The sequence below is a fragment of the Gracilinanus agilis genome, chromosome 6, assembly GCF_016433145.1.
Source record: "Gracilinanus agilis isolate LMUSP501 chromosome 6, AgileGrace, whole genome shotgun sequence".
In the NCBI taxonomy this organism is placed as follows: domain Eukaryota; kingdom Metazoa; phylum Chordata; class Mammalia; order Didelphimorphia; family Didelphidae; genus Gracilinanus; species Gracilinanus agilis.
The window spans coordinates 278,483,259-278,510,199 of NC_058135.1; the positions used below are offsets into that span (position 1 = coordinate 278,483,259).

The window sequence follows — 26,941 nt, forward strand, 5'->3', positions numbered from 1 at the left end:
CAGTACCTTCATCACTGGCAGGCATAGGGAATAAAGGACCTTACGTCTATAGGATCCTAGGAAGGTGTGGTAAAACCTCAGACTTCAATTTCCATTTCCTTTTTTAGTTATTTGGTACAATCTCTCATATGGTTGTTAATTATTTATATTCCTGCTTTTGAAAGTCATTCATATCTTTTTACAGTTAGCTATTGGGCAATGACTCTTGGCCTTATGTACTTGTGTTAGGATCAAAAGAATGTGCTGTTCAGGTTTAGGAGAGAGAAAGAGGAAAGAGGCAGACAGACAGAACACCAAAAATGAGGAACTTCTGTGTTAACTTCTTCATATTGAAATATAAGTAAACAAGGCAGTTTCTTCCCTCGAGGAATTCTAATAGAGGAAGATAAATACATGTGAGGGGGCAATCAGGTGATGCAGTGGATAGAGCATCTTATCTGGAGTCAGGAAGACTAGCAATGTGACCTGGTTTGCCTCAGTTTCCTTATCGAGCTGGAGAAAGAAATGGCAAACCACTTTAGTATCTTTGGCAAGAAAGCCCCAAACGGGGTCATAGAGAGTTGGATGTGCCTGAAAACAATGGAACAACATCAACACATACAAAGGTATGGGACTAAGAAGATAGTGGGAGAAAAAGAACAAAGAACTAGGAGGCAAAGAGAAAGTGGAGGAATCCAGAGAGTGAGTCTCATGGAGATCCTCAAAAAATAGCCATCTCAGGGGTAGGGAGTCATCAATAAAAAGAGCAGGTCCCAGGTTAGGGGGCATTTCCAGTGGGGCAAGGTTGCAGGGGAGGGAGGGAGGGTAGTATAAGAGAGTGAGTTAATGTATATGACTGGGACCCCTCATAAAATACTGGATTTGGATTCAGGAGGACTTGAGTTTGAATCCTGCCTCAAATTCCTCACTGTATCATTCTGAACATGAACTTGATCTCTCTGAGGTTTCCTCATCTATCAAATGATCACAGCACCCCACCAGACTGAGAACAGAATTCTGTACAAGCACTTTGCATACTTTATGTAATAATGACTACCATTTACATTGTGCTTCATGATTTACAAAGCACTTTACAAATATTTCATTTTATCTTCACAATGACCCAAGGAGGTAGGTCCCCACTTTATAGATAAGGAAAGTGAATTGAACAGGCCAAGTGACTTGTCCAGGGTCACATAGACAATAAATGTCTAAGGCAGGATTTGAACTTTGATCTTCCTGACTCTGGGTCTAGCTGGTTCCACTCTTCCATTTCACAGACAAGGAAAATGAAACTCAAAGGGGAAAATAACTTGCTCAAAGTTGTACCATCCCATATGAGAAGCAAATGAACCAGGGATGTTTAAACTAAAGAGATGACTAAGGGGTGGAGGGGATGGGAAAGCAAGACAGTTATCCTCAAGGATTCAAAGAGGTGCCTTGTGGAAGAGGGATTCGATTTACTTTACTTGGCTCTTGGCCCAGATCACTGAAAAACCCAAGCAAATTCCAGACTCATCTCCCCTTTCTATCCCAAAGTCTCCTAATGTTCTTTCTCCCCATCTGCTTCCCTGAGATGAAAGGAGATGTTGGATAACTCTTTGAACACTCTAGAAGAAGGATGCTAAGATACTCAAATCATGATACTGTGGTTACTAGTAATAATAGTTACAATTTGAAACTTTAGTATGATTTTTCACAGGCTCAGTGGTGGCATGGAATGTTTAACACTAGCCATTCTGATCAGTCCAAATGAAATTAAACCAGTCACATTAATACAACTAACCAGGAGCTCAAAGAACTTCACAAACATTTCTCTGGTCTACAATAATTGGTGCTTATATAGAACTAATTTCATTATAAAAGTCAGCAAGGGGATGCAGTGGCTAGAATGCCAAGTCTGGAGTCAGGAAGGCTCCTCTTCCTGGGTTCAAATCTGGCCTCAGACACTTACTAGCTACGTGACCCTGGGCAAGTCACTTCACCCTGTTTGCCTCAGTTTCATCATCTGGAAAATGAGCTGGAGAAGGAAATGCAAACAACTCTATTCTCTCTGCCAAGAAAACCCCAAACAGGGTCAGGAAGAATCAGACACAACTGAACAAGAATGAAAATTATAAAGGGAAGCCCTTCTTCTATGAAGTTCAGCATTTCTTGAGGGAGCCAAGAAAGAGAGGCATGCCTGCTAAGGTCCTTTCAGGCTCTAAAAGGCTATGATTCCCTGCCATGAAGATGTCAACAACAGACACATATAACTGCCTCCAGAAAGTCTCCCGTTAACTGACACCCTCAAGCAAGACTAGCCTGGGCAACCATCTAGCTTTGTGTCATTCTGGGGCCTTTTTCCAAGTGTTTTGGTAGGGATCCAGATGGGAAGATTTGTGGTTGGAGGAGTGCTGTGCTAAAAGTCTAAAGCTGAGAGATTTGCTAACTCGGATATGATGGTCTTCCAGCAGTTTCTAGATGTGGGTCATTTCATCCCCGTGCAGTGCTCACTGGGTCCTGGCCTTGGGCGGTGTCATCATATAAACCGATTAACCCTTGATTTATGGGAACATTTGGTGAGTTAGAACACAATGTTCTCCAATCATCCTTGTTAATTGAGGTGTGACAGTGTGGGTGTGTGGGTGTGTGGAGAGAAAGGCATAGAGATGATGGATGGATAATAATAGGAGTCTTGGTGATCTTCAAGCTCTCTCTGAGTCAACAGTGTGACAAGGCAGCCAGAAAAGCTAACTTGCTCTTTGGCTGCATTAAGAGAGAATTAAGTGTCCAAAAGAAAGGTGCCAAAGGTCCCCCAGGCCTCTATTCTGGCAAGAAACAGCAGGAAAATTGGGTTCACTTCTGGAAGTCACATTTTAGGACACTGATGAGCTGGAGAGCACCCAGAAGAGAGCAGCTAGGAGAGTGAAGGCTTCCCATCTGGATTAAAGCAGCCTGGGGAAGAAGACACACATGCGTTCATTTGTGTCCAACTCTTCACAAGCCTATTTGGGGTTTTCTTGGCAGAGATCCTGGAGTGGTTTGCCATTTCCTTCTCCAGCTCATTTGACAGATAAGGAAACTGAGGCAAACTGGGTTGAGTGATTTGCTCAGGATCACACAGTTAATAAATGTCTGAGACTAAATTTGAACTCAGGAAGATGAGTCTTTCTGACTCCAGACCCAGCACTCTATTTACTGTGACACCTAGCTACCCATGGGAACTATCATCAAGTATTTCAAGGGCATTGGACTTGTTCTACTTGGACTCAGAGGGTAGAACCAGAAGTCAAAGAGGGAAAATGCAGAGAGTCAGCCAGGTTTGAGGTCAGAAAAACTTTACCAAAGTTCTGCATTTGGAGTCAGAAGGTCTGGGTTTGAATCCCAGCTCTGCCCATTGTGGGATGTCAGGCAAGTCAATTCTCCTTCTTCATGCCTCAGTTTCCTTATCAATAAAATGAGGGGGAGAACTAGATGATCTCTAAAGCCACTTCCAATGTCGACATTTCATGTTCTCTGCTCTAAGGTCCCTTCAAGCTCTGACATTCTAAGAGGCTGCAGAAGGAAGGGAGTTAGTTTAGCAGGGAGCCACAGGAAGGATTGATTTCAATGAGAAATCATCTGTACAACAGAACTAAAAGAATAGAAACCAGGAGGGGTATGGACTCCCCACATGGTTCTGTCACTCACTGATCGATAACCAGAGCTCTGATCCCTCATCAGTAAAATGAGGGGACTGAACTAAACAAATCCGTTTCGACTCTAAATCTTTGGATCCTAGAAGATGATGGGATAGCATTTCTTCTCCTTTCTGGTGTGGAACAAAGTGAGGTGCTTCCTAGACATTGGGCTCCTTTAGGGTAATGGCAATATGAAGCTGAATGATGTGTCTCCTCCAGCTGAGGAAACTGAGGCATAGAGAAGTTTAGTGGGTTGTCCATTGTCACATCAAGTGTCCAAGGTATGATCCATTTCCATAATGTCATGGCTCCAAGGCCATCATTCTATCATACTGCCTCCCATTAGACTATGTACGATTAGATTAACTTGGTATACTATGTATCATAAGAATAGCACACTTTAGTATGGCTTTAGTTTCCAAAACACTTTTACATCCATTAGTTTATTTGGTAGGACCAGCTAGGTTAAGAATTATTATCCCCATTTCTATTCTTTTCCTCTCTGTCTCTTCCTTTCCTTCTTCCCCTTTCCCATCTCTCTTTCTTATTTTCTAGCTATCTCTTCTCTCTTCTTTCTCTTAGTTTCTCTCCTTTTTGTTCTTTTTCCTCCCATCCTCTCATTCTCTAGCTCTATTCTATTTCCTTTCTCTTTTTTCTATTTCTCTCTTCTTTCTTTCTCTTCCCTTCTTTTCCTTCCCTCCTTCTCTTCTTTCCTCTCTCCCCCTCTCTCTCCTTCTTTATCTTCTTCCCTTCCTTTCTTTCTCTTTTATTGGACTAAGAACTCCTGGTGAGGAAACCTTCCTCAAATAAAGATCACTGTTCTACACCTTACTGAATTGGCATAGACTAGTGGTGTCACCTTAAATAGAAACAGGAGAACCATATGTAAGAATCCCTGAGGAAGAGTATATTGACTTAGAAAGCCACATATTAGGATTATCTCTATTCTATTGTATTTTTCTTTTGATCCCTAGGTATTTCATACATTTTGTAGTTATTTGCAATGGGATTCCCCTTTCTATTATTGCTTCCTGTATAGTTTTATTCATTTTTGTTAAATATTTCTCAATTACATTATAAGAAGGAAAATTATCAGACTGGTCATAAATTAATAATTTTATTAATCAAAAGTAGTAGAGGAAAAGGATGAAAAAATAAGAGAGAAATATATAGGTTACTTTCCTTATTGCTCCATTTAGCTTGCTTTTCTGTGGCTACCATTAGGGCCCCCCTAGCCATGCTCACAGGGGAAGTCCCACCAGCAACCAAACCAGAAGAGCTTGAAATACACTCTTGCCTCAGTTTATCAAACCTTTTCTCTGCCCACTAACTCTCCCACATCATGTCTTGGGAGCCAACTATGGCTTTCTATTTTTCCTGGGTTGCCAGGGCGGGGCAGTGCAGGGGACATCACCTTGTCCCGTGTCTCGAGATCTCTTGACTCTATTGCTGCCCTTTCTTGGCTGCCATTCTATACTCATGACTCAGTTCACTCAATGATTTCCTTCCCACAATCAAGTTCAAGCTCACTGCAGGCAGGTGACAGGAGCTGATGTTCCCTGGGTGTCCCCAGAAAGAAGGGAAGGTACATCTACTTCACACAACATTTTTATCATGTTTGAGCCACAGGAGGGAGAGCTTCATGTATGACACCATTGGTCTATAGCACGGAGAGTTTTAGTGAGTTGCCCATGGTCACACAATCAATATGTATCAGCAGAACTTAAATCCTGCCCTCCCTAGCTTTGAGGCCAGCTCTCTACCCACAGTGCCACACTGTCTTTCTCTATTTCATACAGTTGAGAAAACTGAGGCTTGAGAGGGATTAAGTGACTTTGCTAAGGTCCAACCCAGATCTCTTGACTCCCAGCCTTGGGCCTCTTTCACCACCTCTCCCAGGAGAGGACCGAGTACAACTAGAGCATCCTCCATTCCCAAAAGTGATGGAGGCCAGCCAAGGCTAAAATAGAATCTTGTACCCTTTCTTAGCCCTGTGGGCCTGACACTCTCTGCAGCGGCACTGGAAGCAGCAGCAACAAGATCAAGGCCTCATTTCTGGATAGTCTAAGTTCCATAGGCAGAAAAAAAAAACCAACGAATTGTTGGATTCCATTTCTTCGTTTCTGGGACAAAAACCTCTTCTACAGTTGTTCATCGCTTCTTGTGTGATCAGTGTTTCTAAGCAATCCCTTTTTGCTGGAAGCCAACCATCGCAGCTTTCATGAGGCAATGAAGCTTGGCACTGCTTGGTTTCTATTCGGAAACAGGCCGTTCAGCAAGATCTAAGGCCAATTGATAGGGAGAAGAAAAAGTTTGCCCTTGGCTTTGATCAGCCTTTTTATAATCTGTTTTTTTTTCTTCTCCATCCAGCATCTATACGGTCTGTGTTAAGAGCAGTCATATGGCTAATTTCCATGAAAATAGCATGGAGGCTGTCTTCACCAGTGAGCAGCCTGCTACTAGAATGGCCCTTCCATTTGTGCCTGCAGTAACCTTTGTCAGATTCAAATGCACATTAAAAAAAAAACTGAATGGACTAAAATGCTTGGCCAAAAAAAAAAAAAAAAAAAAAAGCCAGGCCAGCTTCATTTAATTTCCTGCATGATGATGCATGAGCCAGAAATCCTATTTGGGTTCAGCTTATTGCTGGAAACATTTCTGAGATGCACTGGCCCACTTTTCTATCTTATTAAGCATATAATGAAAATGACCGAATCTTCCTTTGGAGTTTTGGACTATTCAAATGCCCTTCAACATTTGACTCAACAATTATCTATCATTCACCTACTATTTGCTAGATTTTGAGTATCAAAACCAAAACCAAATACTCCTTCGCCTCAAGGAGCTCGTGATCCATTGATGGGGAAACCAGTAAGAGGATAAGGAAATGCAAAATTGATTCAAGGTAAATAGAAAATCCTTGGTTGGTGGAGTGGAGAACATTAAGAGAAGGAATCAGAAATAGTATCTTTTAAGAGATGTCTTTGCACAGAGGCCTGTAGGGAGTGAGAGGTTCCAAGAGATGAAGGGGCGTTGTAGGGGGTGGCATTCCAGGCACAGGGGAGATACAGCATGGAATGTTTGGTACAGAGAACAGGAAGTAGGCCAGTTTGTTTGGAATGTAGAGTCCATGGTGGGGGGTGAGGAGGGGAAGTGCCTTGTTTGGAAAGAGAGACTGCAGCAGGATCATGAAGGACTATAAATGCCAAAGAGTTTGTTTTCGATCCTATAGGTCAGTGATGGTGAACCTTTTAGACACCAAGTACCTGAACTACAATCCTCACGCTGCATGTGAGACACCCCCTTATCCCAGACAGGGGAGGGAGGAAGAGCTCCCATTGGGCTGCTGGACAGAGGGGTGGGTGATGTGAGAAATGTTCTCAGATGGGCGTGAAGAGGGGAAGGGGAGCAGCTCCCCCACTCTGGCACATGTGCCATAGGTTTGCTAGGTAATAATAGGGAACCACTGGAACTGCTTGAGTGGGGCAGGGGCACATTCAAGTGTACTTTATGGTTATCAATATTTGACAAATGGGAAGAAAATGGATTGGAGAGGAGGGTCTTCCATTCCTAACATGTGATGCTAAAGAATAAAATGGAACTGGTCAGCCAAAAGAATGTAGGAGACTGAGCAGTCTGAGCACTGGGCAAAACCAAGGTGATTGGTATGTTCTTCTATAGAGTTTTTCCTTCTTGCTTCTTTTCTCCTAAAATTCAAGTATATTCCCTCATACTTCTTGGGGAAAACTCCAACTATATTATGTCTAAATTTTGGGGTCCTTAAAGTGGTACTTTAATATTATTTAAGACTTAAGTTTAAGAAGTGATCAGAATCATTTCCATAATGGCTGCTGCTTTCCTTTATTAGAGGGTAATACACTGCCATGGAAGAAGCATTGGATTTGGAGTCTGAATTAAAAGCACTTGTTCCTCTACTTTTGAGCTTTGTGGTCTTACCTAATGTGTTGGAAAGTGTGCTTATTTGGAAGTTAGAGGATGTGGGTGCAGATCCAGCTTCTTCTTCTTAGTGCTTGCATGATCAGGAATGACTCACATAATCTTTCCAACTCTGCAAAAAAGGGGGTGGGTGAGTTCTATTATATTATCTAGGTATTATGATACAGTAGATAAAACACCGGCTATTTAGGAAGCCTGGCATAACAGACATGGAACTAGACTTGGAGTCAGGAAGACTTGAATTCAAATCCTATTTTAGATACCAGCTTTTGAGAGTACCTCAGTTTCTTCATCAATAAAATAAGGAGGTTAGGCTCAATGACTTCTAAAGTCTCATCCAATCCTTAATTCTATGACATGTGAGGTCCCTTCCAGATCTAAATTTATAATCCTATGTTGCTTCTCCCATCTGGGCTTCAGTTTTCCAACCTATAAAAGTAGATAATTGAAATAGATGATTTCTTTTTCCTTCCGACTCTAAACTTAAGATTTTAGGATCCTTCCCTTCTCTGAACCTCAGTTTCCCTGACTATGAAATAAAGAGAGAGAACTAGGTAATTTCTAAGGTTCTTTAGAGCTCTCCAACTCTGATCCCAGGAGTTTTCATCTCTTTGAGAATCCTTTTCTTCAACTGTGAAATAAAGGGGTTGGATAAGATCATCTCTCAAGGTCCTTTCTGGCTCTAAACTCTCTTATCCAATGACAATGGGGCTCACCCAAAGGGAAGCCAAGTGTTTTCCTGGTGACTCGGGGGCTGGGGGAGGGTCTTCACTCAGAGTGCTTCCCAAAGGCAAGAAGGTCAGCCTGTTCTACTCAAAGCAAATCGCTCAACCTTAGGACAATCCTTTCCACAGCAGACACACACACACACACACACACACACACACACACACACACACATATTTTTTTTTCTCGCTGTTGTATTGGCAACACCCAAAAGTGAATTCCAAATGACAAATTTCCTTTTTCAAAAGGCAAAAGCTTTGCCGTGAATGACACCTCATCTGCTTGGAGACACCAGCTCAACGCCCAAGTTTTCCCTTGAAAGTAGAATATGGCAGCTTGTTACCACCTCACGTAGCAGTTTTCTAGGCCCAAGACACCAGGCTTTCTTTGAGTAAGCACCCACACACACACATGCACACATATACCGCTTTCCTCAGCACACATCGGGATGCTCACCTGATGAAACATTTCTAAACAGATGTCGGGAATCTTGCAGGGAAACTCACAGAATGATTTGTATTTACATGGTTCAATACTTCCAGAATTTGTGATTTCATCAGCTGGGTATTCCCTCTGCCAGAGCAGATTGGGACCCCCTCTGTTACACAAAAGGCAGTCTTTGAGAGTTTCCATGGCTGACAAGTCACCACCCTGCAGCTAACCTGGTAGTGAGCCTTTCCACATTAAGTTGGGATCCTCAGATGATGGGCATTGGTGGGTCTGTGTTCGAATGCTTTCCAGCTCAGCAGGACCTGCCGGAGCTTCTGATTTGTGGATATAATCATCAAGAAACCTCCATGCCTGGAAGAGTTTTCAGAAGAGGACTAGATCAATATATTGCATCTATTTTTTTTAAACCCTTACTTTCTGTCTTAGTAACAACAGGCAAAGGCTAGTCAATGGAGGTTTAGGTGACTTGCCCAGGGTCACACAGCTAGGAAGTATCTGAGGCCAGATTTGAATACAAGTCCTCCCCACACTAGGCCTGGTGCTTTATCCACTGAGCCACCTAGCTTCTTCTGCACCTATTTTTGAAAAACTCTTGAGAAAGGACATGGTTAAGCACGTAGAAATGTGATAAAAGGGACAGTAGAGACAGCAACAGGCCAAGAATCAGAAGACGTGGCCAGCCCTATTACTAGTTGTTTGACTTTGAACATTGAATTGTAGGACTTTGAATCTCTCTGGTTCTCAGTTTTCTCATCTGTACAGAAAGAATAGAAGGCATAATGGTGCAAAAGAAAAAGTACTGAGCTTGGCATACGCTGACTTCAGTTTGAATTCCAAATCTGCCACTTTTACCTTGGGCAAATCATCTCTCTAATCCTTAGTTTCCTCATCTATAAAAGGAGGTGGTTGGACTAGATGACCTTCAAGGTATATTCTAACTCTGAATCTATCATTTGATTATCTATATGGCTAGGTGCCATGCAGTGAGTGCCTCCTAGTTCTGCTGTTCTATGATCTAAGGTCTCTTGCTGCTGCTCTAACATTCTATTTTCCATGAGAGACAACATGTCCTAATAAAAAGAGTGCTCGGCTTGGAGTCAGGAAGATCTTGGTTCAAATCTTGCCTCAGACACTTAGTAGTTGTATGATCAGGGACAAGTTCTTTAACCTCTCTGGGCCTCTGTTTACTTCTCTGTAACATTAATGAATTGGACTTGATGGCCTCTAAGGTTCATTCCAAATTGAAATACCACATTTAATGTTCCAAAGTCCCATTTAACTCTGTCTTTCTATGTTCAAAAGGTCTCTCCTAGCTCTAATATTCTACACTGTAGGGTCCCTCCCAGTTCTGACATTTCATGGAACAAACAAAAATATTTATTGCATATTCTAAGATCCATTCCAGCTTTCACATTCCATGTTCTAGATTTTTTGAACCCTTTAGTTCTGAATTTCTATCATTTAAAAAGTATATGCTATGAATATTAGGAATGTCAGGCTCCTAAGAAAGTTCTTTGCCATTTATAGCTCAATTATGTAAGAATTTAGGTTTGGCCCTACATGATTAAGAGTTGTGTGGCAAAGACTAAAGGGGCTTCACAGAAGAATGAGATGGGCCAGTTAATGCTAAAAGTCATGGGCTCTTTTATTTGGTGTATTTAAGGGAAGATAACGTGAATTAACTGGAGATAGCCAAGTGAGCATAGAGTAGGAGGGAGAACCATTCCCTCTCTCTCTCTTTCTCTTGCTCTCTCTCTGTCTGTCTCTTTCTCTCTCTCCTGCTCTCCCTCTCCTCCTTCTCTGTCTTTGTCTCTCTCATATTTTTATCTCTCATCTCTCATTTCTTCCTTCTCTTTATCTCTCTCCCCCTCCTGTGTCTCTGTCTCTGTCTCATATTTCTCTCTCATTTCTTTCTTCTCTCTCTCCCCTCCTCCTTAGTCTCTCTCTCTCTCTCTCTCTCTCTTTTTTTTTTTTTGTCTAAGTGACTGTCTCACACACACACACACACACACACACACACACACACACAACCCATTGAGACTGAGCCTAGGAAGGCAAAAATGGAGACACAGAGATGTCTCAAAAGAACCTCCTTCATAGTGGTCTTTGGGCCATGGCAAAAGAAGAGAGTCCTTAGCAGTGTGTTCCTAGTACTTAGACAATTGTTACACCACATTGTCCCTGGAGACCCCTGAGCATAACACTGTCGGCATCAGGGCAGCTTGGGCAATTGTGGAATCAAGGTGACTTCCATATTTTATAGAAGCAGTAGATGGTTTCTGCTCAGCCAGGGGTCCAATTGGTTTCCTACCCACTCCCTCACAGGCAGAGAGGCACCAGTCAACTGGGAAACTAATTGCTTCTAGCCAGGAAGTCTCTAAGCAGAGAAGATCTGAATAGGAAGGGCTCCAGTGAAGGAATAAGGAAGGACTGAAGCTGGAGGAAGAGCCTAGGTTAGGGCATAGACAGCAGCTTGGCAGGGAGAAGGACTGAGCCTAAAAAACCAGAGATCTTTCTGAACTACAATAAAAAATAATGTTATTACACAGTTATATGCAATTATATAATTATTATGTATAATTACATTCTATAATTATATATTATATAACAGTGTATGGAATATATCATGGTGTTATATATATGTATATATAAACATTAGTTGATAATAGCTAGCACCTGGTGCTTTAAGGTAATTGTAAAGCACTTTTTTGATCCTTACAACCCTATTAGCAAGTTCTTTAATTATTCTTCCCATTTTATCAAGGAGGAAACTGAGGCTAAGAATAGTTATGTGACTTGTCCAGCTAGTCAAAAACAGTTAGAGAGTGTCTGAGAGAGAATCTGAATTGCAGTTTCCTGACTCCAAGTTCAGTAAGTACTCTGTTCTCTGTGCCGCCATATGCTTCATCCAACTAACGATTTATCATTTCAATTAAGATATTTTGTATTATTATTTACATATTACTGTTAATAGCAAAAGTGGAGCCCAAATCCAAAGGTTCTAGAGTTGCTCAACATAGTCTGACCCCTAGTATCTTCCAGGGACCCTGCCTGGGTACTGAAGGGTTAAAAGAAATGTGATTGCTGCTTACTTTTCCCAGTGCCAGCCGCCTACCAGGCCCAATTTAGTCCTGGTTTGTGGGTCCTGGTGAGATGGACAGCTTCCAAGCACCACCATATCCCACAGTGAGGGCTCCCAACCTTCTGGAGCCACAGATACCTGCTGTGGGCCCCTCAGAAGCCTTCCTTCCCTTCACAGGGCTCTGTCTTGGCAAGCACCAGTCTCCAGTTCTCCGCCAACAGTGACAGCTTTATCCCATTCACAGCCATCCCACTGCTTCTCTCAATAGCATCTCTGGGGTTGTCACAGGTCCCTACTGCAAGGGCTCCCCCACCTCACCAGGTGATGAGAACAGTCTTTCTCTGGTCCTTACTAAGAGCTCCTACCCCTACACACACACACACACACACACACACACACACACACACACACACACACACACCCCTACCCCTCTGGAGGCTCCTAATTGCTAGTGTGGACAACTACCTCACTCTTCCCAAGCACTTTGCCTTTTATAGGGAAATGCCCCAGAGGGAATCAAGCTCTCTCCTTATAGTGTATTCTCCCATAAAGAATAGCTTAGAGGGAGTCAGAATGGTCACTCATAAAATAGAAACTAAGATGGGGGGATACCAAGGTGAAACATAGAGGAAAGAGGCTTTGAGGAAGTCCCTTCTTCTCATTTTGGTCATTGAATCTTTGGTTGGTTGATTGTTGTTCTCTGTACTTGAAGAGGACCAAAATGACATAACTATGTTGGTCACAGTTGAATGTTTGTGAAGGGAGGAGACCTAAAACCCAGTGTCAGACTGAGAGGGACCTTAGGACCCAAAATATCTGAGCCTGGAAAGACCTTTGAGAATGTCAGAGTTTGAGAGGAACTTAGAATACATAACATCAGATCAGAGCCTGGAGGGACCTTAGAAGCAAGAATGTTAGGAGTGGGAGAAACTTGAAAGGTTACCATGCTCAGCTCTCCCATTTTACAGATCAGAGGTGATAAGTGACTTGCTTGAGATCATGCATCCCTTTAGTAGTCTAGCTGGAACTGAGACCAAACTTTTGTGTTCTCAGTGCTAGTTTCTTTTAGGGTCTCTGTCTTCTATAGTTTGAAATTTAGGAGATACTAAGAGAGGGGTAGAAAATTTGAATTACCATCCTCACTGGTCCTTGGAAACCATAGCAATAAAGCCCCATTGGCACATTAATATGGCTCCCCAGAGTCTGAAACAAGAGAAAATCAGGAAGCAGACAAAATGTTTGCACTTGTGTAGGCATTGCCATTTTTTCATTAATTTCCATAAACATTTATTACTATATATATAATATACATTGTTATATCGATATAGTAGTATTATAGCATATATCACTATATAGAGCACTATTATGATATATATTATATAGAGTAGTATTATAGCATATATTACTATATATAGCACTATTATGATATATGTTATATAGAGTAGTATTATAGCATATATTACTATATAGTATTATTTTGTTATATATTATATAGAGTAGTATTATAGCATATGTTACTATATATAGCACTATTATTATATATATTATATAGAGTAATATTATAGCATATATTACTATATAGTATTTTATTATATATGACAGAGTAGTATTATAGCATTTAGTACTATATATAGTACTATTATGGTGTATATATTAGAGTATATTATAGCATATATTACTATATATAGTGCTATTATTATTTATTAGATCAAGTAGTATTATAGCATATATTACTATATATAGTACTATTATGGTTTATCTTTTAGATAAGAGTAGTATATGTTATTATATAGAGTGCTATTATAGTATATGTTATATATAGTTTTATTATAGCATATATTACTATATATTATTATTATTATAGTATATGTTACAGGTACAGTGTTATGCCAGGTACAGTGTTAGAGGATACATAAGCAAAAGGAGAAAACCAAGTTCCTGCCCTCTGGCCACTTATATTTTCCTTGGTAGAAACAATATATATACAGATAAATTGATACTGCATTTATACAAAGTGACTAAAAAGTAACACTCAAAATTAAGTGAGTCAAGAAGGGCGTTGGGCAGGAGGAATTCCTAATTTGAGCCTTGAAGGAAACTAGTGTTTCCATTTCTTCTCAAAAGTGGAAACATTTTTCGAGGAAAGGAGTGAGTGAAGGAAGGAGAGATAGCCAAAGAAAGAGACTTGCTTCCCCAGAAACTTGGCATCCCCTCCCCAAATTGTAAGCTAGTCCTGAATCATCTTCCCAGTTTATCAGTGTAATCCTGGCAAGATACCATGTGATAATGGAAAGAGCTAGAGCTCAGGATGGGGAGTTGTGAGACCCAAATTCTTACCATGTTCAGCTACTAATATATTGTTTGATACGATACTGGCCAACCACTTTCCCTCATTTTTCTCCTTTAGCGAAGGTACTAGATGGCCTCCAAGGTGCCTTTCTCTTCTGCTATTTAGTGAACCATCATCTTCCCTCCTCCTCTTTCAGGTCAAACCGAGGACCTGCCTTCCTTCTACCAGCCCATAGCCTGATGGTGACTCTCTCTCTTCTCTTTACCTTCTTTCCCCTTCCTGCTAACCTCCCCTAGGGTGGGAAGAATCAATAGAGGGATGACTTTAAAAGGCCTTACTGCTTCTTGGAGGGCAGGTGCTGGAGGGGAAAAAAACTCACTTTGATGTTTCTCCTCGTTCCCTTCCCATGACTTGCCAGGCTAAATTTAGTTCTCCATTCTTCACCCTGCTTTGATAGACAGTGTCCAGGCCACTGACAGATTCATTCATTCATAGACTGAAAGTTGGGCATGTGATCTCTGTTTTTATGGATGTGTATATGCAGTGTTGATCTAGGAGTCTGCACTCCTGGATCCCAGGCTTCTTCCATCAATAACTGTCCATTTAGTACTGCCTCTCTATTTATAACAGAGAGAGAATGTTATCTCTGAGTCTTCCAGGCTAGGACAGTTTGGACACAGAATACAGAGTGCTTTGAGATCCTTTGATGGCACACCACAAAACTGAGAGGGTTCTTTGCCAAAATGCTGAATCATGTAATGTCAGAACTGGAAGAGATCTTAGAACACAGAACATTAGACCAAAATAGCACCTGAGAACCTGGAATGCCAAGACTATAAGGAATCTAAGAAGAGAATGTTAGAGGTAAAGAATGCCATGGGACACTGGTGGTTAGAGCTAGAAGGGGCCCTGGAATATAGGATGTTAAAGCTGGAAAAGATCTTAGACTGTATATGTTAGGGTTTGAAGGGAGTTTAGAATATAGAATGCCTGAAGTGAGTAGGACCTTTGAACACAGTGTCAGAGCTGGATGGGCCTTGGAGACCATTTAGCATAACTCTCATTTTATAGAAAGGGAAGCTAATAGAGATAATGCCTATTTTGGGGTATGGGGTAAAATCTTCTGCACAACCACAAGATGGAAAAGCTGTGATTAGAGGTAAGTGTTGTAGTCGACTGACTCAACTTGGAAGCCATTCAATATGGTAGCCAAAAAAATCAAATATTCACTTAATTCATGTTGAAAAGCATTGTATTGACTCCTTTGTTCTGCAATCTGCTCCTCCCATTATAGGATATTCAACTGACAAGTATTTATTAAGTACCTACTATGTGCCAGGCAGTGACTGTGCTAAGCGCTGGTAACAGAAATACAAATGGGAGATAGCCTCTGCCCTCTGGGAATTTACATTCTACTGGAGGATACTGTCAATCCTGACTAACAGGGGTTCAACTGAGAGACAAAGGAGACAAAAGTGAGGTTGTGTCGGGGTGAGGGAAGGAAGGTTAAGGGGGGAAGGGAGGGAGAGAGGCCTTGACACCAGGAGAGGTGGCTGCTGAGTCCCATCTGAGTGGGGGGAGAGGAATAGGAGAAAGGGGCAGTGAGGGGGAGAGATCGGCACCAGTAAAGATGGCTGCCGAATCTCCATTGGAGTGGAGATGGGTTAAACCTCTTACAGGGTTATTGTCAGGGATGAGGTAACCTGAACTGTCTCTATTGGTTCAGGTGAGCTACTTAGATGGTCCTGAGGGGGTGTGGAGCCTCGTTCTCTGGGGATGGGGGGAAACTCTCAGGCTGATGGTTAGCCATGCAGGACAGGCTAAAGAATGGACAGTCTTGGTGTTCTGCCAGGTTTTGCTGGGGCAGTGGTGGAAGGGTCTGTTAGTTTCGGTAGGGGTTGGGGGGAAGAGGGGGCTTATCCCATGGTCTATCAGATACAGCACATTGATGTATAAGTAAGTTCAGAAGACTGACATAGTAAATACAAACTGATTTCATGGTGGAGGGTTCCAACAATTCTGTTTCCTAGGGATATCAGGAAAGACCTCATTAAGGAGGTCCTGAGGAACTAGGGTTTTATAAACCACAAAACACAATGCCAATGAGAAGTGTTATTGTTAATAGTTTCTTGTTGTTTTTAACACCTTTCCACCTATGTTGAGGTACCTTGGATAGCATAAAGATACTGGACAGCTAAGGAGGACAGAGGGGCCTGAGATGTGGGAGAAGAGTGGGATCAGAATATACATTTCTCTAGCTTTCTGGTTCTCCCTGGCATGGATGCTTCCTCAAACATACAGTTACTAGCTCCCATTTCCTTAAAGCTTTTATTGATTATCAGTTATTCTCGTTAGTTGCTTTGGGAGGTGCCATAAATATTATCATCCCAATTTATAGGCTGAGAATCTGAATCCCAAGGAGTTTTAAGTGACTGGCCTGGGCCCACACAATAGACTCTGGATTGGAATGCAGGTCCATCTGACTCAAATTCTATTACTCCTTCTGCCATATCATACTGTCTCCAAGGGCGTATGCTTCTGTGATGCCCGATGGTCACTTTTGGTATTTTCTTTTCTTCTTTTTTTTAAGCCCTTACCTTCTGTCTTAGTATCAGTTCTAAGATAGAAGAGCGGTAAGGGCTAGGCAATCCAGGTTAAGTGACTTGCCCAGGATCACACAGCTAGGAAGAATCGGAGGCCCCATTTGAACCCAGGTCCTTCTGACTCCATGTCTGGCACTCTATCCACTGTGCTACCTAGCTGCCCCATTTTTGGTGTTTTCTCTTCCTATCAAGAATGTATATGCTGGGGCAGCTGGGTAGCTCAGTGGATTGAGAGCCAGGCCTAGAGACAGGAGGTCCTAGGTTCAAATCTGGCCTCAGACATTTCCCAGCTGTGTGACCCTGGGCAAGTCACTTGTCCCCCATTGCCTACCCTTACCAATCTTCCACCTATAAGTCAATACACACACAAAAAAAAAAGTTAAGGGTTTAAAATTAAAATAAAAAAAGAATGTATATGCTCTCTTCCTCATTAGTATGGCCTGGGTGAGGGAGATCTCATTGATTGAACAGAGAAAAATACATTATTGGGAGGGAAATGTCAAGGGATGATGCACCACTGACTCAGTCATCTGTTTTTTTTCTTCTTGGATTGTAGGTTTGCCAAATACTTTAAGATGGAGAATGGCAGTGAATATCGGACTCTCCTGAAGGCATTTGGCATCCGTTTTGATGTGCTGGTATATGGAAATGTAAGTCCTCAAAAAAGAACTCAGTGAAAGGGTGAGGGAAGATATGAGAGGATCAGAGGGGCATCTTCAGGCAAGGACAGCATTAAGTCCCTGAATAACTCAGTGGCCCCTGGGATTCCTTTTTCCTCTTGGGATCTAAACACTCTAGCATTCTAGATAGAATTGTTCCAAGGGAAGGCCCTTTTATTGAATACCCTCCAGTGTTGTTTTGGGTTGGGGTTTTTTTTTCTTCTTTTCTCCCCTGAGCTCACCGTGTCACATTGTGCCTCCAGGCTGGCAAGTTTAACATCATACCCACCATCATCAGCTCTGTGGCAGCCTTTACCTCTGTGGGAGTGGTAAGTCTGGGCTCCTGCCACCATTCTAATGGGAAGGGATTCTCTTTTCTGGGGATCCTTGGTGGCATTATAGCTCACAAGTATGGCTAACTTTCATCTGTCTTCTGTTCATCTGCCCATCATATGGTGGTATCTCTCTGTTCAGTGAGTTGCCATGAAAATGAGTTTGGGGAGTGGACAAAGTGGAATGAGACATTGTTTGGTGAGGTTGGCATGTCCCCCTTTCCATGTCTCTGCCCATGTCTCTCTGTCTATACTACCACTTTCATGGTCCAACATTAGAATACTAGAGTTAGAGTCCAAAGGAAATCTCCACCACTTCATAGCTCTGTGATCTTTACTATGTGATCTCCAAGTCTCCATTTTCTCATCTATAAAATGAGGTGCTAATTCTTGCATTCCCTGCCTCTCAGAAGGCAGGAAGAAAGAGCTTTATAAACTGAGTCACACTATGGAAATAGGAATTATGATGACTTTTACACTGGTCAAATGGAGTTCTGCTGTGGCCCGTTATCTGTTGTTCTCTATCTGCTTGCTCTTGTCCCTGCCCTTGCTCCTGCCTATATACCAGGTCTCTCTTCCCTCCAGGGCACGGTCCTCTGTGACATCATCCTCCTTAACTTCCTGAAGGGGGCAGACCAGTACAAAGCCAAGAAGTTTGAAGAGGTAAGGACCCCAAGAGAGGCCAGAGGAAAGCAAGAGATGAGGGATCCGTCAAAGTAAAGAAGCAGCAGCTAGGAAGAGCTTTTGGCTGTTCCCACCAGAGCTTCTCAGAGACGTTATCCCAACAAAGTCAGGTCAAGGAACTAAGGAGCAGGGAGATAGTAGCTGCTGCCAATAGCCCTAACAAGGGCACTGATTTCTCCCCCTTTCTGGGGATATTTGTAGGCAGAAATTAAAATCACAAAGATCCAAAACTTCCAGGCTAGTGTTTCCAAACCCAGCCCTAATGCTATGGCTGCCAAGTTGGATATGTTGGCAGAAGAAAAAGTAAAAGAGCCAGATGAGAATTCATCATGGCATTTCCTGATTAGCTTTCCCCGTGTGTCTATTAGTGTTTCCTTGTATTGGTTGGTCCCTGGGAAAGTCTTGTGTGTTGGGTTGTCCTGTAACTTATCCAGAGTTTTGGGCACATAAAATAGCTAAGGGTTGGGCAATAGTGATTTTATGCCATAAAGTCAATGATCCTTGGCATCCTTGGCAACATCTTTTGAACTGTTTCCCCTGTTCTCTCAGGGACCCTGTGTAAGAGGCAATTTCTAGTGTTAGGACCCTAACAGGAGCAAGAGGTTCAGCAGGATAAAAGGAGAGATATAATTATCTCTCCACGGGTAGACCATGATAGAAAATGGGAATTGTGAGACTCCTTTCACTGTTATCAACCACTCCTTTTGTGAGATCCCTGGACTGGGATGGATACTAGACCAGAATGTTTTTAGGCTCCTGTCTTCTCCCCCTCATCTTATCCAGGTGAATGAAACAACCTTGCGATCTGCCACTTCTACCAACCCTATGTACCCTAGTGACCAGACATTGGAAGGCAGAGAAGAAAAGCAATCCACAGACTCCGGAGCCTTCTCCATCGGTCACTAGGCCTCCTTACTCCTGTTATCGTTAACATTATGCCCTGGGAAACAATACCTCATTACAGTGGACCTTCCACTGGGGAGGAGGTGGAAAGGTGAAGAGGCCCACTTTAGGAGTGGCAATAATCCAGACCCAGTTCCCAGACCTCCCAGTGTGCCAACCAATAGGCAGTGCCCCCTGTTAGGGCTCCATATGTTCTCAAAGAGAGTTTCTCATCCCCCAAGGCTTTTTCCATCCTACTACTACTCTCATCTCAGAAGCTAAAGTATTTCTCACTCCACTGCCTAAGGACATCCTTGATCCCTTTACCCATTGCATATACTTATGTGTAGACTATCTATGTGGTGTGATTGTGATGTTGTCTTCTGTGTATCCAAACTAAATAACTGCCTATATGGCATAAAGATTATGACCTCATTGAGGAAAAGAATTGATAATGAGGAAAGAAGAAAAATCTGGGCCCAAGGTGGAACCCTAGAACAGTAATGGATCTTATTGGCTCATTCTCACCTTCTCTTTTAGGTCATTTCCCCCACTGAGGGAGCTTGGGTGCCTCCCTATTGCCTCTAAGTTAAAATGCAAACTCCCAAATCTGGCACAACAGAACCTCTACAATCAGGGTCCTACCTCCTTCCCTGGCTTTATTTTGTAGTACTCCTTTTCCCACATGCTACATTCCAGGCAAATCAGACTATTAGCTGTTGCTTCAACTTGGCATTTTATCTCCTACCTCTAGTCCCTTATATAGGCTGCCCCCTATGTGTGGAATACATTCTCTCTTCATCTCTACTTCTCAGTATGTTTGATCTTTCTTCAAGACTCATCTTCACCTCCTTCATGAATCCCCTTCTAGGAATCCCTCCATGAATTTCTCCATTGATCCCCTTCTTCCCCAGTGCTGGTACTCTCTCTCCCCCTCATATTACCTTGTATTTACTTATCCATGTGCATGTTGTAGCCCTCGGTAGAATGTAAGCTCCTGGAGAGCAAGGTCTGTGTTATTCAGCACAGTGACTTGTACATACTAGGTGCTTAATAAATGTTTGTTGCATCGAATCCTCCATTTTTTGCTTCTGACCTTTTTCTGAGTCCAAACATCTAGTCCATGTTTCAGTTCAACAGGTTCTCACTCTCAAAAGATTCTAGACCAATGATGGTGAAACTTAGAGACTGAGTGCCTAATCTAAACCCTCACACCACATGTGAACTGCCCCTTTACCCCAGACAGGGGAGGGAGGAAGTACTCCCATTGGGCTGCTGGGCAGAGGGGCAGATGATGGGGAAAAAGTCCTCAGGCCCGGTGGAGAGGGAAAAGAGAGCAGCCCTCTCTGGCATGGGTACCATAGGTTCACCAACATGGTTCTAGACCAATTCATTCTCTACTATGTTAACAGCTAATAATAATACAGTGTGATCTTTCTCAGGAGGTTATAAGGGATTCTTGAATATTTTGAAAGCCTTCAATAGCCAAAGGAATGCTTTTCAAATGACAAATTGCAGGCATTAGAACACTCAATGGAGAAGACACTCGGGAACAAGTAGAGCTGCCTGACACCATTAAGATCACTTATTTTTCAAGGCAATAAGAGAGAGGGAAGAGAAGCCTTTTGTATAAACATATCTAACCTGTGTATCTAACCAGCAGGTCAAACAAAGCTCACACCCCTGGAATATGTTCACAATTCAAATCTCCAACTGAGCCATGGAGCCCCAGAGCCTTGGAAGTTGTCATAGGAAGGGCTCTGGTTTGGAATCTGGGATACTTCATCCCAGTCCCTAAAGGGAAATGGACTTCCTGTCCTGATTCACAACCTGGTAAAGAGGAGGTATTAGCTTGACTCCTTCCTGCTCAGGGAAAGCAGGAAAGAGTCAAGCACTGACCTTATATTTAGCCCACTGATCTTGACCCATGCTCCCTGGCTAGGTAGGCAAGTTTTTTTTAAAAGGAGCCCAGAGGAAGGGAGATAGTGGCTTCAGATGTTGCCCTGTGAAATCAGTTTCCAAACTGTCTCTTGAGAGATATTTCCTCATTTGGCCATCTCCAGAGAAGAGGATATTTCAACTCCCTTACATTTCCCTATTTTGTCATTCCATGAGGCAGTATGTCATATATCAAAATGCTAGACTTGTACTCAGGAAAACATGAGTTCAAATCTTGCCTCAGTTACTTCCTAGCTGTGCAACCCTGGGAAAGTCAGTTAATTTCTCTGAGACTCAGTTTTTCATCTGCTAAATAGGGATAATGATATCACCTACCTCCCAGGGATGTCATGAGGCTCAAAGAGGACAAAGTGGGAGAAGTTCTATACAAATCTTAAAGAAGTACATAAATGGTATCTATGATTTTATGGGAACACATGAGTTGATGATAAAAGGCAAGGGGTGGCAGAAAGAGTGGTGTAATTAGATGTTGTTGTTGTTCAATCATTTTGGCAAGTCTGACTACATCCTATTTGATAAGGATATCGAACTGGTTAGCCATTTCTTTCTCCAGCTTATTTGATGGATAAGGAAAATGAGGCAAACAGAGTTAAGTGACTTACCCAGGGTCTCACAGCTGGTAAGTGTCTGAAGCTGGATTTTAATTTAGGACGACTCATCTTCCTGACTCTAGCTCTGGCACTCTGTCTACTGAGCCACCTCCTTACTACCTATGTGACCTTGGGCAAGTCACAGGAATAGATCTACTTACCTATAATTGCTTCAGTGTAGTAAACTCCTCCAACAAATATAGATCAGCATCTATTCTTCAATTTAGAGTTTCAAAGAGTTGTCTTGAGGCCCTGACTAGTTAGGCAATTTGCCTAGGATGATAGGGTGGATATGTGATCCTGGTGCTCCTATTTTTACCTTCAGTACACACTTCTAATAAGATGATGATGAGGACAGCTAAGTATCTCAGTAGACTGAGAGCCAAGCCTAGAGATGGGAGGCCCGGGGTTCAAATCTGGTCTTGGACACTAACTAGCTGTGTGACCCTGGGTAAGTCACTTAACCTCCTTTGCCTAGCCCTTACCGATCTTCTGATTTAGAACCAATACACAGTATTGATTCTAAGACAGAAGGTAAGGGTTTAATAAAAAAAAATCAGACCATAGATTTTGAGTTAAATGAGACTTTAAGTCCACTCCCTCATTTTACAAGTGATGAAATGGAGGCCTCACAGGATTTAGTAAATTGTCCAGTGTTATATAGGACATAAGTAACAAAAGCAAGATTTGAACCCAGGATCCCTCCCTCAAAATTGAGTGCCATTCTGGTTCAACTCATTTGTTCAGGACACTTATGGCCTTGGTTTCTTCATTTGTAAAGTGAGGGGATAACTTATACGATCCCGTTGGCCTTAAACCCCATGATCTTTGACGTTGGGGAAGCAGCCTCTGCTGTTAAGGCTGGCTCTTCAATTCTAACCAACCCCAAACAATATCCTTGATGACTTCTAGAATATTCCACTTAGCATCTTGATCTAGTAGTGGGAGAGAAGAGGACTAGTTTGAACTGATGCTCTTTGTCAGAGGATCTGGGTTCATATCCCACCTCCTTTCCCACTTGTATGACTGTGGGCAAGTCACTTAACCTCCATTCTGCTCAAGGGTAAAACAAAGCCTCAGACTAGATGGCCTCTGAGGTCCCTTCCAGCTCTAGATTGAGGATCCTATGATCCTACTCTACAGAAGTTTCCCAGTCTACATTCATCCTCAATCCAGGCAAGACAAAGCTTTCTTGATCTGATTTCCCAGATATAGCCTCCAATACATCATTCTCAGCCTGCTTCAAAGTTGGCCAATCTCTGAAGTGCAGCCATGGCTATTCACTTGATGTCAGAACTTGGCAGAGTATCCAGGATTGATGTTAATGATCCTCCCTTACACACACAAAGGGATCTAGGGCACTGAATCACTTGCTCTTGAGCATCTTCTCTCTGTAACTCCTGACATTTTTAGAAAAGCCACCATTGTACTTCAGCAGTGTCCAAAAACTAATGAAGGTTTAGGGGCATTAGCTGGAGCAATGTCCAGAATGAGGGCGATGACTGTTCTCCTGTACTCTTTTCTGACCACACCAAACCTGGAATATTTTACTCTGTCCTGGACACCACATTTTAGGAAGAATTTTGACAGACTCTACAGTGTTCTAAAGAAGGCTACCAGGATGACTTTGAACATGCCATACGGGGTGTGGTGGGTAAAAAATGAAATGACAGAGGAAACAGTCTTCCAAGCTTATCAGTTTATTAAGCAATGCTCAAGAAACTGGGGCCAGACCTCCTTAGCTTAGGGCTGGACCCCGAATATAGGGGAAGACAAACATTTAAACATTAAAAACAGTCAAATAGGGGGCATCTAGGTGGCTCAGTGGATGGAGAGCCAGGTCCAGAGATGGGAAGTCCTGGGTTCAAATGTGGCCTCAGACACTTCCTAGCTGACCTTGGGCAAGTCACTTAACCCCCATTGCCTAGCTCTTACCATTCTTCTCCCTTAGAACCAATACACAATATTGATATTAAAATGAAAGGTAAGGGTTTTAAAAAACAATCAAATAGGGCTAGTTAATTAAAAGGAAACAATTAACTAAGGTACACTAAGTAATTTGATTTCTAATTGGAAGAAAGATTAAGGATTTTCCAGGTTGGGAGAGGGACAGTGAACAAGGTGCAATTCCCTGCAATTCCCACTCCCTCCCCAGCCTCAGCAGTCAATCAGAGGATCAACACATGGCCAGTTTTCAGAAAATACATATGGATTGCTTGAGACGTTCAATAGAGAAAAAATTCCTTGCATCAGTCTTCAGATCTGACTAGTTTCTGATCAAGATAACTTAAATCCTTGATTAAGGGTCTCTAAATAGCAGATAGGGGTGGTTCAGCTTCCCAACCAGGCAGAGTTAGGTTCAAACAATACAGTAAGGTTCTCTCCTAATTCCTGCAATTGAATGAAATTTCCTCACAAGACAGAAATTGGAGTAGACCCATAATTGAATTAGCAACTAAGCTAACTCCCAAATTGAGTCACAAGATAGATCACTGTGATTCACTCAGTTGCCACAATTAACCACTTGCTGTCCTAATCTCAATTTCCTCAATTTCCTCATAAGGATAATTCAGAGGATATGGGGGTGCTCTGCCTATGGAAGGAAAGACTTCTCTTTTAAAGTATATTTTTATATTGGAAGAGGGATCAAACTTAATTCTGTTCAACCCCAAAGGGTAGAATTAGAAACAGTGATTAGAGGTTGAAGAGGGTCAAATTTCAACTTGGATGTTAGGAAGAAACTTCCTAACAATGAGAGCTTCCCCAAAATAGAATTGCCTGGACCTTAACACTCTTCTGCCTTGGAGCCAATACACAGTATTGACTCCAAGACAGAAGGTAAGAGTTTAAAAAAATGAAAAAAAAAAAGAAAAGAAAAATGGGAGGAATTTGAATTAGGTGATCTCTAATATTCCTTTCAGCTCTGATCTATATAACCCTAAGTGTTCCATTTCAGATCTATTCTAAATAGGGATGGGGACAACATCTGAATAATGACAAGACAAGAATTTCAAGGAACTGCAGAAAATCTGAGTTTATTTCAGGAGAGGGTCTTGACTCAAAGGGAACAGATAAAAGGCAATGACCGAGAGCATGGAGTCCTACGCCAGCTACCTGTATGGAAAGAGCAGAATGAAGATGATCTTCTGGTCCTACCTCTAAAAGCATTACAAGCTATTAATATGCCAGAGTTGGAAGGACTCTCTAGACAATAGAATATTGGGCTGAAATGGACCTTAGTAACCATCCAGCCTAAACCTTTCATTTTACAGATAAGAAAATTGAGGCTTATGGAGAAATGACTTGCCCAAGTTTACAGTTAATCAATGGAAAAGACCAGATTAAAATACAATTACTTTGACTCAAGTCCAGTTGTTTTTTTTGTTGCTAATTATATGGCCCTCACCATCCTAACCACAATTGAACTCTACTGCCCCAAATTTATTCCTCCAAAATTAGAAGGACCATAGAATCCTCCTCCACACTCAGCAGATGAAGAAGGATATTATCCCATTTTCCTTATGGGAATACCATTGTAATGTCACTGTGATGGCAACTTCTCGTCCCACCCCATAACTTTGGAGTCATAGCTATCATTTTCAGAAAACTCAGATAGAGCAAAGATATCATAATAGGACTTCCCTGAAGTCACTTTCCCACCTTCCACATTCCCTGACTTACCATTAGCACCCAGAGCTACACATCAGCCCCAACCAAATAGAGGCTGGCCTATTGCCCAGTATGAAAAATTCCAGCTGCTCCCATCAGTCCATCTGAATTTTTTGAAGAAACTCTATAGATGAGATGAGAAGAGTCAGGTCAAAATGGGAGACACTGATTAACTCCAAAACATCCAAGCCAAAGAAAAAAACCCAAAATTTTAGGTCTGAGAATATCATTATAAGTCATCTTGTGTAACTGTCTCAACTCACAAAGAAGTAAATTAAGGCATAAAGTCAGTGACACAAAACCATTAAATGGTAGGACTGGGACTTGAACCATGTCTTCTGACTCACAGCATGATGTGTATTATATTACACTGGTGTGCTTTCCTAAGAAAAGACTAGGAATACCCTGTGATTCTCACGTACCACCACATGATCTCAGATTTCTGGATACTGAGGAATTGTGGGTGTTAAGTTCATAAGGAGCATTTCTTTGGAAGCTGGGAAGTCTATGTTAGCCTCAGATTCATTGAGATCTCTTATCAAACCATGCTTCTTAGGAAAACTATGACAGGGTATGAGGGTAGGTATCACCAGGGTTTCTCCAAAGCTAAAAGTTCAAGGGTCCAGGCTAAGTTGGAGGAATCATTGGGGCCCTTTTAAGAAGAGGCATGGAAGAACTAGTGCATATTTGACCTGTTTTCTTACCCAGTTAGTGGTGGTGAAAGCTCCAATCCAAACTTGCCTTTGGTTAATTCCTGCAATTAAGTTCTGGAGTTTGTAGTTACAGTAGTAACTGTGGATGGAGACTAGATTGCCCTTGAAATTCTTCTGGCAGTACTTCTGAGAAATTGTAGAGACAAAGGGCAGGAATGGGTACAAGGTGATGATAGCAGATGGGGAGGATCACTCAAATTGAATCTCAGAGGCTCAGATATCAATCTAACTTCCAGGAATTGACCCCAAAGGAATTCTCAGGACAGATATAACACATTTTCCCTCTACTCCTACACTAGCCTCTGTGATACCCCATATTCCCTGGGAAAATAATTTAAGCTAGGAGAGAAAAGGTCCATATCTTCTAACCTCTTCTCAGTTTCCCAAACCTTATTTCTCTATCCCCAGGGCCTCCATCTCAGCCCAGCTCCCACTCACCTGGGCTTCTGTAAATGTCTTCAGAGCTCTGCCTAATACATATTTGTCAGTCTGAAGCCCTAGTTTCTCTGGAATATAAACTGTGTCCTCTTCCTTGGGGCATAGAATGTTCTTTTCTTTGGCAGCTGGAACTAACTTTGTGGTCTCTTCCTTCTCTTCCTCAAAGAAGTTGTCAGCAGAAGTAAGAACCTCTCCTTTCTCTGGCACCTCTAGCTCCTCAGACTGGGTAGTCATTTCTTCTAGTGTCTCTAGCTTAAAAACCTCAT

The 26,941-nt window shown here is 42.1% G+C and overlaps 2 protein-coding genes across 2 annotated transcripts in view; one reads left to right on the plus strand and one right to left on the minus strand.

Annotated features, from left to right (window-relative positions):
- The window catches only part of P2RX3 (purinergic receptor P2X 3), a 37,270-nt gene extending 17,940 nt beyond the window's left edge, over positions 1–19,330 (plus strand). The window contains exons 9-12 of the mRNA XM_044681213.1: positions 17,306–17,399; positions 17,672–17,737; positions 18,326–18,403; positions 19,208–19,330. Coding sequence (XP_044537148.1) covers positions 17,306–17,399; positions 17,672–17,737; positions 18,326–18,403; positions 19,208–19,330 — 361 coding nt within the window. The remainder of the gene's footprint in view (positions 1–17,305; positions 17,400–17,671; positions 17,738–18,325; positions 18,404–19,207) is intronic.
- Positions 19,331–24,907: 5,577 nt separating this feature from the next.
- LOC123252006 (proteoglycan 3-like) lies at positions 24,908–26,909 on the minus strand. The gene is made up of 4 exons (XM_044681346.1): positions 26,676–26,909; positions 26,229–26,363; positions 25,537–25,648; positions 24,908–24,969 (listed from the first exon to the last, which is right to left on the minus strand). Exons 1-3 carry the CDS (start codon positions 26,907–26,909, stop codon positions 25,559–25,561), a joined length of 459 nt encoding a protein of 152 aa, XP_044537281.1. The 3' UTR covers positions 24,908–24,969; positions 25,537–25,558.
- Between the last annotated feature and the right edge of the window lie 32 nt (positions 26,910–26,941).

Excerpts from the sequence above, each read along its gene's own strand:
- LOC123252006 (XM_044681346.1), bottom strand. The coding sequence starts at position 26,909 with ATGACTACCCAGTCTGAGGAGCTAGAGGTGCCAGAGAAAGGAGAGGTT. Across the intron at positions 26,364-26,675 it reads AGACATTTACAGAAGCCCAG|AAGTACTGCCAGAAGAATTT; the intron begins GTGAGTGGGAGC and ends ACAATTTCTCAG. Across the intron at positions 25,649-26,228 it reads CTTTCACCACCACTAACTGG|AGTTTCTTCAAAAAATTCAG; the intron begins GTAAGAAAACAG and ends TCTCATCTATAG.